Raw genomic sequence first — 18,421 nt, forward strand, 5'->3', positions numbered from 1 at the left:
CCGAGAGAAAGTTCCCCCGCCCGCGGGAATATCAATAGACGAGCCATGGGAGGAATGGAGGCAACGGCTCTCGCGAGGATGTTCCCGGCGCTCCCCTCTTCCCGAGACGGGCTATCACGTGACGCGCCCTCGCCCAATCGGCGCGCGTTCTGCGGGGGTCGCCGCGGTTCCCGCCAAATACGAGCGCGGCGGCCGCGGCAGCAGCGGCGCGGGCGGGAGGGCGAGCAGCAGCGGCCGCCTGAGGGGAGCCCGCGCCTCCGCCGCCTCCCCCGCCTGAGGAGGGATCGAGCCGCTGCCGGAGCGATGCTGGAGGAGCCGGAGTGCGGGGCGCCGGGCGCCAGGGGAGCCGCCGCAGGTGGTCGGACCGGGTCCGGGTCCGGGTCCGGGCCCGGGGGAAGGGGGGGGCGCGGCGCGCGGCCTGTGAGGGCCGAGGCGGCGGCTGGGGGCTCCGGGCCTCCGGGCTCCGGGCCTGCTCCTCCGCGCCGGGCGCTCAGCCCGTGGGGCCGGCCGTTATAATCGCGACCAAGGGCCTTGTGACCCGCAGGGCGCCCTGCTTGACGTTATTGTTGCGGCCGCGACCATGTTTTTCCGGCGCTTTTGCGTCAGTTCGTCTTTCCAGGGCTCTGGGGGGGTGACCGGTCCAAGTGGGGAAACTGAGGCCCAGGGAGGCAAAAAGGCCGGCTTTTGGAAGTTACCGAGTGCTTATGGGGCCCCTGAGCCTTGCAGCGACCTTCTGGTCGGGTGGGGAAACTGAGGCCCGAGACCACACGTCTGCGGGTCAGGGCAAATCCAGGTAAGAGGGCAGGGTGGTGGGGAGTGTCAGAGAGCTGAGATCCCCGCGGTGCTGATCTTGCCTGCTATGCAAAATGATGAGCTGCCTTCTCCCCCCACCCCGTATTTGTCGAAGGGTCTTTCTGTCTGGCACACAGCGGGCCCCCCAAAACGTGGGGTGGACCACGGAAGACCAGACTGCCCGCCTCTCCCACCGCTCAACTCCCCATTGGGTCCCAGCACCTGGCACAATGCTTGGCACATAGTAGGCGCCCGATAAATTTGTGTTGGTTGAATGAATTAAGGGATGGGAGGGACGCCAACTAGTCTAGTCCAGGGCTTCTCAATCTCGGCACTGCTGATATGAGGGCCGGATCATTCTCTGGGGTGGGGTTGCGCTGTGCACTGTGGGGTGTTGAGCAGCATTCCTGGCCTTCACCCACTCCATGGTATAGCAGCTCCCCGTTGTGACGACCACACATGTCCCCGGGTTTTGCCAAGAGTCCTCTGAGGGCAGAATCACCCTGGGTGAGAACTCCTGAACTAGATGTTAGTGACAAAAGGTGCTTGGTTAATATTGGTGAAATTTAACTGTATATATAGCACAGGGTTTCTCCACCTGGACCCTGACATTTGAACAGCATCCCCAGCCTCCACCAATTCAATACCAGTAGCACCCCCTTAAGTTGTGACAACCACAAGTGTCTCCAGACAACATCATCAGTGTCTCCTGGGGCACAGAATCACCCCTCCCTTCCCCTATTTCCTTAGACCAGGCCCATATTTATATTTTGGGTCAGATAACTTTGTCGTAGGGGGCTGTCCTGTGCATTCTAGGGTTTTGAGTAGCATCCCTGGCCTGCACCCACTCAGTGCCAGTAGCATCCCCCCCAAGTTGCGACAACCACAAATGCCTCCAGATCTTGTCAAGTGTACCCTGGACTGCATTATTCCCACCCACCCACCCCCGTTCTAGAAGTTTCCAGACTCTGGGGAGTTCACAGAGATGTAAAATTAATATAAAGTAGTTATGGAGCTGTGGTCATTTTATTTCACCAATTGAGGGTGTTAAAAAAGAAAAAATACCACCACCTTCTGTGACCATAGCATCAGAAAAGGATGCTTTAACACCAAATAAAATTAGGAAGGATGTAATCTCAGAATAAAGAACAGCTGACAGCTTTATACACCAGTGTATGTTGACTGTGTGTGTGCCTTGGAGCTCCCTGGATCCCTGGATGGGTCCCTCTTGTTGTCAGCCTCAGGTTGCTTTTGGGCCCAGGTCTCTCTGTTCCGTTTGCATCAAAGCTGGTGACTCAGGGCCATGCAAATAAATCCTGTGGTTGTCCTGAAAATAAATTTAAGTGGCTAAAGATTGCGTGTCCTTCACTTGAGAGGGGAAAAAAAAGTCCATGTTTTTTTTTGTAACTGAGAACATGAAGATGGTATTGCCTTCATTCCCTTGAAATGGGCAGATAGGAAGTGTGAACCTTCTGGTACCTTCTCTTACTCTCCACGCTTTGCAGGGGCAGGGGGAAGGAGTTTCATCTGTGGACAGCTGAGTTTTTTTAGAAAGCCCCAGTAGTCTCCCTTTAAAAAATATTCACTATTATGTATCTTTTACAAAATGTATGTAGATTGGTCAAAATAACTAGATTTTTCCTAGCCAGGTCTTCTACCAGGTGTGAGCTTCTAAATTTACTCTAACTATTTAAAGTTACTTACCCAAAAGCTTGGTTCTATTCATGGTCATTTCTGCATCAGTTTTGATATTATTAGTTGCTTTTCTTGAGAACTTTTTTGATACAGGAAATTGTTCTTTCAAATTATTTCTTGGCAACATTTTAGCTTCTACCTCATACGCTCAAAGTGCTCTAAACTAAAAAGAAAGTGAACCCAATCTAATTTTACGGGTTTGTAGGGAGTGAGAGGAGGATGGTTTAGGGTCGTTTGTTTTCGGTTGCAGTTGAGTAGATTCTGACTGATGGCGACATCACGTTAACAGTGAAATTGTTAATACAGTATCTTATCTCCACTTTCACCCACTCCACTTTTCTCTATGCCTGTGACTCTATTCGTTGACTTCCTACTATGCCAGTCCCTGAGCCAGGTGCTATAGGTACAGTGTGCATCAAGCCTTCTCAATGTCATGGCTATGACATTCTTGTGGTGGGAGACATCATGAACGCAAACGGTTCAGTACCGCGGGAAGACAGAGGAAGATATGATAGTGTCTAGGGCAGGGTTTCTCCACCTTGACGCTGTCAATTTTCGGCGGGATCGTTCTCTTGGGTGGGGCCGTCCTGTGTACTGTAGGTATTGAGCAGCATCCCTGGTCTCCACCAACTCGATGCTAGTAGCACCTACCCATGAGTCATGACACCCACAGATGTCTACGGACCTTGCCAAGTGTACCCTGGAGGGGCAGGCAAAAGCAGCCCCACTGTAAAACGACATTGTACGTAATAGGTTCTGCATGTGTATTTGCTGACTTGATTATTTCCAGCATTTAATAACTTTCCTTTGACACTGTCACCCACAGCCATGGATTGCAAAGACAGACCAGCTTTTCCAGTCAAGAAGTTAATACAAGGTAACTTTCCGGGAATAGGTTAAATAGTTAAGTCCACTGTTGTGGCTGTTTGTGGAAAGATAATTTATATCCTTCATTGTCTTCTCAGCTATACTTTAAATTCTTGAGCAAAGGCTATTTGTTTGGACGCTCAGCAGAAGAAAACAGTTGCTACTTACAACAGAAGGTTGGGGCACCCATTCTTTCATATTAATATTCCTTTAAGGAGCGCTGGTGGCACGATGGTTAAGTGCTTGGCTGCTAACCAAAAGGTTGGTGATTCCAACCCGCCCAGCGACTCCACAGGAGAAAGATCTGGCAATCCGCCCCCATAAAGATCACAGCCTAGGAAACTCTATGGGGCAATTACCGTTCTGTCAAGTGGGGTCACTATGAGTCAGAATCAACTCGATGGTACCTCACAACAATGTCCCCTTAGGTGCCCAGCAATAAACCCAGAGGTCACTGCTTCTGTAGTAGAGTTTCTTTACCTTGGCACTATTGACATGTTGGGCCAGATACCCTTTGTCACACAAGCTGTCCTATGTGTTGTAGGGGATTTAGCAGCATCCCTGGCTGCCAGTAGTCTCCTCATCCTCCCTCCCATCCCTAAAGTCGTGAGAACCAAAAATGTCTCCAGACATTGCCAGATGTCTACAGGGAGGCAGAATTGCCCCTGGTTGTGAACCACGCTTTACAGGAAGACATTATTAATGTTAATTGCCCTGGAGTTAGTTGCAAAGGTTGCAAAAGAAACATTGCTTGGTTCTGCCCCATCTTCATGATGGCCAGTATGTTTGAGCCCACTTTTGTGGCTGTTTCCATACCGGGGGAAGATAAATGTCCCTAAATCCTGAAAGGGAAAGCCTTTACCATGGGGCCAGCTGAATGGCTGGATTGTATAAAAAGCTGTCATATCTGGTTTGAAGATGTGGTTATATGGTTCCCCTCCTGGCAATTTGCCTTCTCACGGGATGACTGACAGCAGGTTTGGTGTTGGCGGAATCATATTAAGGACGATACCTTGAGAACATCTTTGTTTTATAAACAGTTAAGGTACATAGGACCAAGAACAGGTTTCTCTGTTTTATTTGCTCTATTAGGGTTAAAAACAGAACAGTTAATGGGAAATGTTTTGGCCTTTGAGTCAATGGGGGCTCCCTGGGAAGTTCACGCCTCCGAATTGGCTCCTCCCCCTGGATGGTACCACCTGGTAGGTGCTGGAGGGATGGCTGTTTGGTTGGCAACACAGGACTTTTTGCATTTTTACATAATTCCTTCCATAACAGAGACTGGGATGGTGGGGGCAGAAGGACACACTTCCCCATAAATACTGCCAAGTGAAGGCCAACTCTTGGCAACCCCACATGTCTAAGAGTAGAACTGTGCTCCATAGGGTATTCAATGGCTGATTTTTCTAACGTAGATCACCAGGCCTTTCTTCTGAGGTGCCTCTGGGTAGGCTGGAACCTCCAACCTTTTGGTTAGCAGCTGAGCACGTTTACTGTTTGCCCCACCCAGGGACTCGCATGGATGGATCTATGTATTTTGCTCTTCAGAAACAGAAAGGTTGGAGGCTATCTTCGAAAGGAGTTTTCACCCATTATAAAAGAAGACGGCTCCTTTTAAAACTTTAAAAAACTTTGCCCCCAGAGGCCAACAAGGTCGTTGATTTTCCAGCATCTGGAATACGAAGGCACTGATTTATTGTTGCTGTTCATGTCTTCCGTTGCTTTTGGGTGCCGTCGAGTTGGTTTTGACTCGTAGTGACTGCATGCGACAGTAGAACTGGCCCCATCTAGCCAGTTTCCCAGGCTGTCATCTTTACGGAAGCAGATCACCAGGTCTTTCTCCCGGAGACTGGATGAATTGGGACTGCTGACCTTTGTGTTGGTAGCAGAGCACTTAACTGTTGCGGCACCAGGGCTCCTTAATCATGTCTTTACACCTTTGCTAAACAGCTGGCCTCCTTCCCTCTTGTCTTCCAGCTCGTCTGCCTTTTAAGCGCTTGAGTCTTGTCCCCAAGGAGAAACCTGACGACAGCTCAGAGGATGTGAGAGGCTCTCAGAGTGCTTCTATGCAAAATAAAGCCCCCGACTTGGAAACCTCTTTGGACAACTTGGAGAACCACTGCCATACAGGTGCCGATGCTGAATTTAAACCAAAACTCATAAACGGGAAGGGTCCCTTAGATAACTTTTTAAGAAAAGCCAAAATTGATCCTGGTGAGACCACAGTCCTAATTGACCTGACAGAGGACTCGAGCGATCCGCTGGACAGCCCCGTGGACCATGCTAAATATTGTTCTGAAGCCCCTCCCTCCAGGGACACCATCAGTGGAGTTGGAGAGGAAGACGAAGGTCAGAGGGGCCTGGTGAAGGCCAGTCAGGACAATAAGTTGGCATCTCCAGAAGAGACCCTTCCCGACCTTCCATGCCACACAAAGGGAAGTGCTGGTTCAGGAGGCGCAGAGAGGCATGGAGACGGGCAGGAAGGCGCCCCGGAACCCTGCCCTGAACTGGGAGGCGGTTGGAGAACGTGCTGTGAGAGGGAACAGCAGGGTTGGAGCGAGGCGGGGGGCATTCTGTTCAAAGGGAAGGTGCCTGTGGTGGTCTTGCAGGATATCTTGGTGGCGAAACCTCCTCAGGCCACGTCTCCCCAGACAGCACCATTGGACGAGAGCATGGCCTGGGAGAGCGAGGAGCTGGGCTCTTGTCCCGAAGAAGACTCTGTCCTCAGCCATTCGTCCCTGAGCTCGTCCTCATCTACCAGCTCCCCTGAGGGGCAGCCGGCACGTGGAAAACAGCGAGGCAGTACCAGCCCCTTACCTGCCTCCACACCTACCTGCAGAGTAAGTATTTCTCCCGGGATCCCAGCACACCAGTGCTTCCGGTCCCACTCCTTTTTATATGGGGATACTGGGCCACCCAGATGGTTTGTGGAACCAGAAACGAGGTTTTCTGGCTTCCGTGGCAGATTCCTTTCCGACCTCAGAAAGCATTCACTTAAACAGCCGTTGTGATGTTCTGGTAACTTGGTTAATCAACAGTGTGTCGAGAGTCTGAGGTGAACTGTTGTTGTGTGTGGTTGAGTCAATTCTAACTTATAGCGACCCCACGTAACAGAGTAAGACTGCCCCATGGGGTTTCCTAGGCCATAATCCTTACAGGAGCATATTGCCAGATCTTTCCCATGGAGACGCTGGGTGGGTTTGAACCGCCGACCTTTTGGTTAGCAGCCCAGTGCTTAACCACTGTACCACCAGAGCTCCTTTTAGGTGAACTATACCCTGCCATTTTGGTAACCTTGTTACCAAGTGTTCGCACTTAATTAGTGGTAACAGTTAACTTAGCCATTTTAGTGAGTAAAGCAAGCAACCATGACCCCTCACCTTGAGTTCTAGCTTCAGCCTTCCTGATTTTTCCTGTCCCAACAATCATTGTCGGAGTGTGGGTAGTGAAGAGTTGCTAAACTTTGGAAGTGACAGGAAGGCCACAGGAAGAATAAAATGGGGAATTCCGTAGAGCCAGCTTTTGTTGAGCATGGCCACCCATCTGAAAAACTCACCCAGAGTAATAAGAACAAAAAAAAATGAGGAACTTAGCATCATTTTTAAGGATCCCAAAAGGATTACTTTCGAAACACCTATTTCTGTCACTGATTTTTGATCAGCACGATGGTGCCTGTCTGTTCTCACCTGCCCTTGTTGTAGTTGATGTTAATCTGATTCCACCTCCTGAAGACCCCAGGTGTTACAGAGTAGAACTGCTCCGTAGGGTCGTCTTGGTTATAATCTTAGTGGCAGCAGATTGCCAGGCCTTTTCTCCTGCGGTGCTGCGGCAGAGGTTTGAACTGCCAACCTCGAGAACCATTTGTGCCACGTATGGACCTTGGTGGATAAAATTGGTAACGAATCCCAAGGTGTGTTTAAAAACAGTGCTCTTTTGTTTATGGTTTTGTCACACTTTTGTTTGCTCACATATGGTTTTCGGAAGACTGGATCCTGGCAAAGGTCACACAGTCTCTGCTGTGGCTGCTTAATCGGACCATCAGACACCAACCTCGATGCTTTCTGAAATTTGCTTTCTAAGGGCTTTTTCCTGGGACTCTTCCAGATGATTCATCTCTTGGTCCTTCCTTTCCCCTCCTGAGGCGTATACACAACCCTTTATCATAGCATCGATTCCAACTCACGGAGACCGCACGTGCTACAGGGTATAACTGCTCTATAGGGTTTTCTTGGCTGTAATCTTTTGTGGAAACAGATCGCCATGCCTTTCTTCCGTGGGGCAGCTGGGTAGGGCTGAACTGCCAACCTTTCGGCTAGTAGTTAAGCATAAACCATTTGTACCACCCAGGCATCTTCCTGAGGAGTTTACAAAAAAACCAAACCCGTTGCCATCGAGCCTATTCCAACTCACAGCGACCCTATAGGACAAAGTGGAACTGCCCCATAGGGTTTCCACCGCTTTGAATCTTGGAGCAGGTGGCCAGGTCTTTTCTCCCGAGGAGAGACCTGGGCTCCAACTGCTACCTTCTGGTCAGCAGCTGAGTGCTCATCTGCTGCACCACCAGGGCTTCCTTCGCTGAGGAGTATAGGAGAAAGGAAAACGACTTTCCCTCTAGGTTCACACAATGTCAATAAAGAATGGGTTCTAAAGCTCCGAAATGTGGCAGATTAGAAGATGAATCTTTATACTGCTACCTAGCTGTTACTCAGACTCTCAAGACCCAACTTCAAATCTCTTTTGTTGTCAGCCATCTTGTTGCATAAATTCAATTGCCTGGATTTCTTCCAGGCTGCTGCTTCTATTTTACAGAACCCCTTTGTCACGTGATGTATTAGAATCAATCACCACTGAGAACAGGCCACGTACATATGTTTCCGTTTTTCTTAATAACTTAATTTTTTGTTTCTTTTTACATCCATAGCCAAAGCATGAGAAATGGGACGTCCTATAGTTGGGCATTGTAATGAAGGATCTTGCCTTGTGTCTGCCGCCCCAGTGGTTCTAAACCAATGGAGCAAGTGGACAAAGCGTGCCAAATTTAGAGATCCCTGCTTCTGAGACGCTAGGTCTTCTTCCGAATGCAGGCTTGAAGCTTCTCAGAAAATGCTTTGTAGTGTTCTACAAGACATTCTTTCTTGTTGTTGTTGAGGATATACACAGAGAACATACACCAATTCAACCATTTCTCCATGTACAATTAAGTGACATGGATTACATTCTTCGAGTTGTGCACCATTCTCACCCTCCTTTTCCAAATTGTTCCTCCCCAATAACCATAAACTCACGGCCCACTAAGCTTCCTATCTAATCTTGTTTTTGAGTTGCTGTTGTCAGTTTGATCCCATATAGATAGATCTTAAAAGAACACAATGCTTAAGGCAGACATCCTTTATTAGTTAAGGTAAACTGTTGTTTGGTTTGCATGATGAAAATACTGAAGTTGTCAAGGATTTCATTTTACTTGGATCCACAGTCAACACCCGTGGAAGAAGCAGTCAAGAAATCAAGTGACGAAATACAACCAAATACTTCGAGGGACAGAGTAGCAGGGGCAGGAGTCTGGGGACCACAGTTTCAGGGGACATCTAGGTCAATTGGCATAACAGAGTGTGTTAAAATGTTCTGCATTCCACTTTGGGGTCTTAAAAGCTAGCAGGCGACCATCTAAGATGCATCAGTTAGTCTTAACCCACCTGAAGCAAAAGAGAATGAAGAACATCAAAGACACAAGGAAAATAAGAGCCCAAGAGACAAAAAGGGCCACATAAACCAGGGACTCCATCAGCCTGAAACTAGAAGAACTAGATGGTGCCCAGCTACCACCAATAACTGCCCTGATAGGGAACACAACAGGCAGTGATGGAGCTGGAGGAAAGTGGGATGCAGAACTCAAATTCTAGTGCAAAGGGCAGGCTGAATGGTCTGACTGAGACTGTAGGGACCCCAGAGGACATGGCCCCTGCACTCTCTGTTAGCCCAAAACAAACCATTCCTGAAGCCAACTCTTTAGGCAAGAGAAAGAGTAGATTGGACCATAAGAGAAAATGATTCTGGTGAGGAGTGTGCTTCTTAGCTGAAGTAGGCACATGGGACTATGTGGGCAGCTCCTGTCTGGAGGTGAGATGAGAAGGCAGAGGGGGAGAGGAGCTGGTTGAATGGACACGGGAAATACAGGGTGAAGAGAAGGAGCGTGCTGTCACCTTGTAGGGAGAGCAGCTGGGATCACATGACAATGTGTGTATAAGTTTTTGTATGAGAAACTGACTTGAATTTTAAACCTTCACTTAAAGCACAATAAAAAAAGAAATTAGGTGACATATTACATTGGCAAATCTGGAAAAAACTAAAAAGCAAAGATGTCACCCTGAGGACTAAGGTGCACCTGACCCAAGCCATGGTGTTTTAATTTGCCTTATGCATGTGAAAACTGGACAGTGAATAAGGAAGACCTAAGAAGAATTGATGCGTTTTAATATTGGTATTGGCGAAGAATATTGAATATGCCATGGAGAGTCCTGGTGGCAAAGTGGTTAAGAGCTCAGGCTGCTAACCAAAAGGTCAGCAGTTCGAATCCACCAGCCATTCCTTGGAAACCTTATGGGACAGGTCTACTCTGTCCTGTAAGTTTGCTGTGAGTTGGAATCGACTTGACAGCACACAACAACCAGAATGAACAAATCTGTCTTGAAAGTAATACAGCCAGAGTGCTCCTTAGAAGCAAGGATGGCAAGACTTAGTCTCACATCTCACATACTTTGGACATGTTATCAGGAGGGACCAGTCCCTGGAGAAGGACATCATGCCTGGTAAAGTAGAGGGTCAGCAAAAAAGAGGAAGACCCTCAATCAGATGGATTGACACAGTGGCTGCAACAATGGGCTCAAGCATAGCAACGATTGTGGGGATGGGGCAGGACTGGGCAGCATTTCGTTCAATTGTTCATAGGGTTGCTATGAGTTGGAACCGCCTTGACGGCACCTAACAACAACTACAACTGGGAGCTGTCGATGCAGGCCCCACCAGAGAGCCCAGTTGAGAGGCAGCCACAGTTATTGCCAGCTTTTCACAGATGCCAGCTCCACCTTCAAATACATAGCTTTCAGTTTATGCCCTTGCCTTTACCTCCAGTTGCCCTCAAGTCGGCTCTGACTCATGGGGACCCTGTGTATGTCAGAGTAGAACCGTGTACCATAGGGTTTTTATGGGCCAGTTTTTCAGAGGTAGATTGCTAGGCCTTTCTTCCTTGGCACCTCTGGATGGACTAGAACCTTTGAGTCAGCAACCAAGCATGTTAACTCTTTGTACCACCCAGGGACTCCCATTAGTTTTTTTTTAATAATATTGTAGTTGAAAGTTTACACAGCAGGTTAGGTTCATTTGACAATTTTCATACAATTGTACAGTGACATTGGTTACATGTTTTTCACAATGTGTCAGCATTCTCGTTATTTCCATTCTGTTTGTTCTGTTTCCATTAATCTAGCCTCCCTGCCCCTCCTTGTGTTCTCATCTTTGCTTTAGGGTAAATGTTGACCGTTTGGTCTCATATAGGTGATTATTTAAGGGAGCATATGACTTGGGTGATATTGTTTATTTTATGAGCCAGTCTATTATTTGGCTGAAAGGAGACCTCTGGTAATGGCTTCAGTTCCAAGCTCAAAGGGTACCTCAGGGTGATAGTCTTGGGGGTTCCTCCAGACTCTATCAGTCCACTAAGCCTGGTCTTTTTTTTTTAAGAATTCGAGTTTTGTTCTACATTTTTTTCCCCCATTCTATCCGGGACCTTCTATTGTGTCTGTGGTCTTAGGCTAAATGAGGCTGTGTGGTTCGTGTGGGTTGTTAGTCCTGTAGATCAGTTTCTTCTTTGAATCCTATTACCTTTTAGGAGTGCTGAATTTCTTGATTGATTAGCTCTGTAGTGTGTACCTAACTCTAAAGGAGCCCTGGTGCTGCGACCATCAAACGTTCGGCTACTAGTGGCTCCATGGGAGAAAGGCCTGGTGATCTGCTCCTGTAAAGATTACAGCCGAGAAAACCCAGCGAGGCAGTTCTGCTCTGTACATGTGGTCGCTAGGAGTTGGAATCAACTAGACGGCACCCACCACCACCACCCACACCTAACTAGCAGCTTTTCCTGCCCGGGGGCCTGAGTTTCTGCTCATCCTTGTTGCTTTGTAAATATGTTTATTCTGCCAATTTCCCTCCCCGACTTCTTTCTCCTTTCCAGATTTTTGGTGGAAACTTTTTGGAAGCTTACAGATTGTGTAGTATCACTATAACTTGTGGGTTTTATTGGGGATCTGTTACTACTTGGGAAACCCTGGCAGCATAGTGGTTAAGAGCTACGGCTGCTAACCAAAGGCAACGGTTTTGGTTAGTACTTGAATTTGTACCATAAAATCTCTGCCGTGGAACCCTGGGCCTTTTTAATTGGTGGTGCTTAGTGTGCTTAAGAGCCACCTGGGAGCTTGTTAACATACAGCTCATGAGGGCTCCTTCCAGGGACTCTGATGTATTCTGGGCAATATTTATTAAAAAAAGTAAAAAAAAATACTCCAGGAGGTCTGGAGATTCCTACTTGGAGGAATACTGATTCAGGAACACTCTTTCTTAGGGGCCTTTTGAATAGCTGAAGAGCTTGTCGTTAGAGCTTCTTCCCATTTGGGATAGAAATAGTGTTTAAGCTTATTTGCAGTTAACAATTTAGGCTATCTTGTTGATGGTTCAAGATTATGATTCCATAAATTATCATTTTAATACACTTGTGTTACCGGAATCTTTGGCTTGCCTCTATATCAAATGACCCCAGGTTGCCAAAGCTTGTTCCCATATAATTTAAATTATGTTGTTATTGGGTGCCATTGAGTTGATTCTGACTCATAGTGACCCAATAGGACAGAGTAGAGCTGCCCTATAGGGTTTTCTAGGCTGTAAACGGAAACCCTGGTGGTATAGTGGTTAAGTGCTACGGCTGCTAACCAGAAGGTTGGCGGTTCGAATCCACCAAGCGTTCCTTGGAAATTCTATGGGGCAGCTCTGCTCTGTCCTGTAGGGTTGCTATGAGTTGGAATCAACTCGATGGCAATGGGTTTGATTTTTTTTACTTTTGGTAATCTTTACTAGAGCAAATCACCAGGTCTTTCTCCCAAGGACCCGCTGTGGGTTTGAACCAACAACCTTTCAGCTGGTAGCTGAGTGCTTAGTCTTTGATCCACAAGGGCTCGTTGATTTAAATTATGCAAGTATTTTCCGTGTATAAAAAATAAAATGTTACAACCCCCTCTCACCACCACCCCCCAAAAAAAAACATTGCTGTCCAGTCGATTCTGATTCATAGCGACCCTATGGGACAGAGTAGAACTGCCCCATAACGTTTCCAAGGATTGGCTGGTGGTTTCGAACTTCCATCCTTTTGGTTAGCAGCCGAACTCTTAACCACTGCGCCACCAGGGCTTCCCGATGGCCTGCCCGATTGCAGCTATTATCATCCTACATGTTCCTGTGTGTGTGTGTGTGTGGGAGAGACCCCTGAGAGAGCCACAGGATGGTTTTGTTTCTTTCACTCAGGGTGTCTTGCGTATTTTTTATACTGGGATGGAAAGATCTAGCGCTTGTAACTGCTAATCCTGCCCTGGTCCAGTGCGGATGCCCTGCAGTTTACATAGTCAGCGCACCCTGCGGTTTACGTAGTCAGCGCACCCTGCGGCTTACGTAGTCAGCGCACCCTGCGGTTTACGTAGTCACTGCACCCTAGCAGCAGCAGAAGTCCTGTTCTCAAGGTGGCGAGAGAATCAAAATAAGCACAAAGCCGATCCCTATGAGGCGGAGGTCGGACACGCCAACCTTTTTACCACTTCTGACACCAGCTGTTCCCTGATGGCACACACTGCTTCTCTGCTAGGTTCAGTAATTCATTGCAACGGCCACACAGAACTCCCTTAGTTATCTAGTGCTGCTATAACAGAAGTACCACACATGGATGGCTTTAACAAAGAGAAATTTATTCCTTTACAGTCTAGGAGGCTAGAAGTCCAAACTCATGGTGCCAGGTTGAGGGGAACAGCTCTGGAAGAAGGTCCTTGTCATCAATCTTCCCCTGGACCAGACACTTGTCAGCACAGGGACCTGGGGTCAAAAGGATGTGTGTTCTTGGCTCTATTTTCTTGGTGGTGTGAGGTCCTCCTGTCTCTCTGCTGGCTTCTCTCTTCATATCTCAAAAAAGATTGACTCAAGATACAACCTCATCTTGTAGACTGAGTCCTGCCTCATTAACATCATACAGGTAGGATTTACAACACGTAGGAGAATCACATCAAATGACAAAACGAGGGACAATCACACAATACTGGGAATCGTGGCCTAGTCAAGTTGACACATATTTGGGGGATGCAATTCAATGCAGGCTATAGACCATATTTACAGCTGTGGGGTTTATTAGGGAAGTGATGTGTCACAGCTCACGATCAAGGTTAACTTGGAAATAACAGGAACAGTGCAGGACAGGATAGAGTCTGTCACTGAGGACAACTTCCGACCGGGACAGTGCTCGTCTCCTCGGCTGCGGCTGTGGGAGGCCCTTGGCTGGGGCCTGCTGCTGCCGGGCTCTGTCACTTGCGGTCTAGTGCTAAGCTGTCTCCAGGGCTACAGCTCCTCTCTCTTTCCGTGTATGTCTCAAAAGCTCTGTTGGATCGTGTCATGAGTTGAATTGTGTCCCCAAAACATATGTGTTAACTTGGTTAAACCATGATTCCCAGTATTGTGTGGTTGTCCTGCATTTTGTGATTGTAATTTTCCTATGTGTTGTAAATCCTAATGGCTGCCTGTGTTAATCAGACAAGATTAGGTCATGTTAAAGAGGATTAGGGTGGGATGTAACACCCAGTAAGGTCACATCCCTGATCCAATGTAAAGGGAGTTTCCCTGAGGTATGGCCTGCATTATCCTTTATCTTAACAAGAGATGAAAGGAAAGGGAAGCAGCAGAGAGTGGAGGACATTATACCACTAGGAAGTGAGAACCAGGAGAATAGTGCCTCCTTTGGGCCCAGGGTCCCTGCACCAAGAAGCTCCTAGTTCAAGGGAAGAGTGATGACAAGGACCTTCCTCAAGAGCTGACAGAGAGAAAACCTTTCCCTGGAGCTGGTGCCCTGAATTCAGACTTACAGCCTACTAGACTGTGAGAGGGTGTCTCTTTGTTAAAGCCATCCACTTAACGGTATTTCTGTTACAGCAGCACTGGATAACTAAGTAAGAGTCACTTAGTTGGAATGACTCGATGGCAACGGTTTTTTTTTTTTTTAATGTTAAGATAACTAGGACAGTTTGGCTGCTTATATAAGCAAGACACTCAATCCTGTTGAGTGGTTTTGCATAGGCTATTTGCATAGTAGATTGACCAGTTACCACAGGGCTTTACATACCTTACTTGCATAGTAACTGTTCAGTTCTTCCACATGGTTGTGGCCTAGCTAACCATCTTGACAGAAATGCAGGCCCAGGGCCAGAAAGGCCATATGGAAAGAGAAATCCATTACCTTGCAGTCATTCTCTTCCTGCCAGGTGTTCCTGTGGTTTCCGACGCTTGTCCTTTACGTACAGCTGTAATGAGCATCCTTGTCATCGCCTCCTTGGGCTGTTGGGCAAGCAGAATTGCTGGCTCCTAGGAGCACATGCATTCATCCCTCTCACCTTGCACTCCAGTGTGCTTGGCTCCTTCTTGGCTTTATCTTTTCGCCCTGCCTTCTCTCCTCTGCTGTTGGGCTTGTAGCTCTGCTGCTGGGCCTGCCCATAGCAGCTGCTTCCTCAGCTCATTTGCTGCTGCTTGCCTCCTGCGAGCTCAGAAATTAGATACCCTTACATGTAAAACTGAAGTCCCTGGGTGGCAAAAATGGTTAACGCGCTGGCTGCTAAAGGCAAGGTTGGAGGTTTGAGTCCACCCAGACGTGCCTCGGAAGAAAGGCCTGGTAATCTTTAGAAACATCTGCCATTGAAAACCCTGTGGAGATACAAGATAAACATACAAAAATCAATGGGATTCCTCTACACCAACAAAAAGAACATCAAAGAGGAAATCACCAAATCAATGCCATTTACAGCAGCCCCCAAGAAGTAAAATACTTAGGAATAAATCTTACCAGAGATGTAAAAGACTTGTACAAAGAAAACTACAGTACACTTCTGTAAGAAACCAGAAGAGACTCATATAAGTGGAAGAACATACCTTGCTCGTGGATAGGAAGACTTAACATTATAAAAATGTCTATTCCAGCAAAAGCAATCTATACATTTAATGCAATTCCATTCCAAATCCCAACGACATGCTTTAATGAGATGGAGAAACAAATCACCAACTTCATTTGGAAGGGAAAGAGGCCCCGGATAAATAAGGCATTATGAAAAAGAAGAACAAAGTGGGAGGCCTTACTTTACCTCATTTTAGAACTTATTATACCGCCACAGTAGTCAAAACAGCCTGATACTGGTACAACAACACATATATAGACCAATGGAACAGAATTGAGAATCCGGACATAAATCCATCCACATATGAGCAGTTGATATTTGACAAATGCCCCAAAACAGTTAAATGGGGAAAAGACAGTCTTTTTAACAAATGGTGCTGGCATAACTGGATATCCATCTGCAGAAAAATGGAACAAGACCCATACCTCACTCCATGCACAAAAACAAGCTCAAAATGGATCAAATACCTGAATATAAAATCTAAAACAGTAAAGATTATGGAAGGAAAAATAGGTACAATGTTAGGAGCCCCAATACATGGCATAAACAGTATACAAAACATTGTTAAGAATGCAGAAGAAAAACTAGATAACTGGGAGCTCCTAAAAATCAAACACCTATGCCCATCCAAAGACTTCACCAAAAGAGTAAAAAGACTACCTACAGACTGGGAAAAAGTTTCTAGCTATGACATTTCCGATCAGCGCCTGATCTCTAAAATCTACATGATACTGCAAAAACTCAACTGCAAAAAGACAAATAACCCAATTAAAAAATGGGCAAAAGATATGAATAGACACTTCACTAAAGAAGACATTCAGGTAGCTAACAGATACGTGAGGAAATGTTCACAATCATTAGCCATTAGAGAAATGCAGATCAAAACTACAATGAGATTTCATCTCACTCCAACACGGCTGGCATTAATCCAAAACACAAAATAATAAATGTTAGAGAGGCTGTGGAGAGATTGGAACACTTCTACACTGCTGGTGGGAATGTAAAATGGTACAACCACTTTGGAAATCGATCTGGTGCTTCCTTAAAAAGCTAAAAATAGAACTACCATACGACCCAGCAATCCTACTCCTTGGAATATATCCTAGAGAAATAAGAGCCTTTACACGAACAGATACATGCACACCCGTGTTTATTGCAGCATTGTTTACAATAGCAAAAAGCTGGAAGCAACCAAGGTGCCCATCAACCGATGAATGGATAAATAAATTATGGTATATTCACACAATGGAATACTACGCATTGATAAAGAACATTGAGGAATCTGTGAAACATTTCATAACGTGGAGGAACCTGGAAGGCATTATGCTGAGTGAAATTGGTCAGTTGCAAAAGGACAAATATTGTATAAGACCACTATTATAAGAACTTGAGAAATGGTTTAAACTGAGAAGAAAACATTCTTTTGTGGTTCCGAGAGGGGGAGGGAGGGAGGGTGAGAGAAGGGTATTCACTAATTAGACAGTAGTTAAGAACTACTTTAGGGAAAGGAAAAGATAACACACGATACAGGGGAGGTCAGCACAGTTGGACTAAACCAAAAGCAAAGAAGTTTCCTGAATAAACTGCTTCGAAGGCCAATGTAGCAGGGGCAGGGATTTGGGGACCATGGTTTCAGGGGACATCTAAGTCAATTGGCATAATAAAATCTATTAAAACATTCTGCATCCTACTTTGAAGAGTGGCATCTCGGGTCTTAAATGGGTGGTAGGAAGCACCCATCTAAGATGCATCAATTGGCCTCAACCCACCTGGATCAAAGGAGAATGAAGAACACCGAGGACACAAAGCAGTTACGAGCCCAAGAGACAGAAAGGGCCACATGAACCAGAGATGAAATCATCCTGAGACCAGAAGAACTAGATGGTACCCCGCTACAACTGATGACTGCCCTGACGGAACACGACAGAGAACCCCTGAGGGAAGAGGAAAAGCAGTGGGATGCAGACCCCAAATTCTCATAAAAAGACCAGACTTAATGGTCTGACTGAGACTAGAAGGACCCCAGTGGTCATGGCCCCCAGACCTTCTGCTGGCCCAGGACAGGAACCATTCCCGAAGCCAACTCTTCAGACATGGATTGGACAATGGGTTGGAGAGGGATGCTGGTGAGGAGTGAGCTTCTTGGATCAGGTGGACACTTGAGACTATGTTGGCATCTCCTGCCTGGAGAGGAGATGAGAGGGTAGAGGGGGTTAGAAGCTGGCCAAACGGACACGAAAAGAGAGAGTGGAGGGAGAGAGCGGACTGTCTCATTGCGGGGAGAGTGATTGGGAGTGTTTAGCAAGGTGTATATGGGTTTTTGATTGAGAGACTGACTTGATTTGTAAACTTTCACTTAAAGCACAATAAAAATTGTAAAAAGAAAACCCTGTGGAGCACAGTTCTACTCTAACGCATGAGGGGTTGCCACAAGTTGGAGTTGACTTGATGGCAACTGGCTTTTTATGTATAAAATCAGAATAAATAAGCCCTGAGAGGATTCTCATGAAAAAACTGCAGGAATTTTAACTCAGAGGACATCTTTTTTGTGTGTGTGTGCTTTAGGTGAAAGTTTACAAATCAAGTCAGTCTCTCATACAAAGAGCCATACACACCCCACTGTTCACTCCCAGCTGCTCTCCCCTTAAGGAGACAGCATGTTGCTCCTCTCCACAGTGTATTCCCCTTGCCCATTCAGCCAGCTCCTGTCCCCCTCTTCTCATCTCGCCACCAGACAGGAGTCGCCTGCATAGTCTCATATGTCTGCTTGAGCCATGAAGTTTACTCCTCACCGGCATCATTGTCTGACAGTCCAGGCCAATCCC

The 18,421-nt window shown here is 46.8% G+C and overlaps 1 protein-coding gene across 6 annotated transcripts in view; it reads left to right on the forward strand.

Annotated features, from left to right (window-relative positions):
- The first annotated feature begins 254 nt into the window (after positions 1-254).
- Positions 255-18,421, forward strand: part of CHAF1A (chromatin assembly factor 1 subunit A) — a 38,742-nt gene continuing 20,575 nt past the window's right edge. Inside the window, exons 1-4 of one of the 6 annotated variants that reach the window (XM_064280316.1) lie at positions 456-3,229; positions 3,314-3,364; positions 5,332-5,484; positions 5,656-6,194. In XM_064280316.1, coding sequence (XP_064136386.1) covers positions 3,148-3,229; positions 3,314-3,364; positions 5,332-5,484; positions 5,656-6,194 — 825 coding nt within the window. In that variant the 5' untranslated portion in view covers positions 456-3,147. The other 5 variants (XM_003421930.4, XM_064280315.1, XM_064280319.1 and 2 more) reach the window with 5 other exon arrangements.

Source organism: Loxodonta africana, chromosome 3 (genome assembly GCF_030014295.1).
Source record: "Loxodonta africana isolate mLoxAfr1 chromosome 3, mLoxAfr1.hap2, whole genome shotgun sequence".
NCBI classification, from domain to species: domain Eukaryota; kingdom Metazoa; phylum Chordata; class Mammalia; order Proboscidea; family Elephantidae; genus Loxodonta; species Loxodonta africana.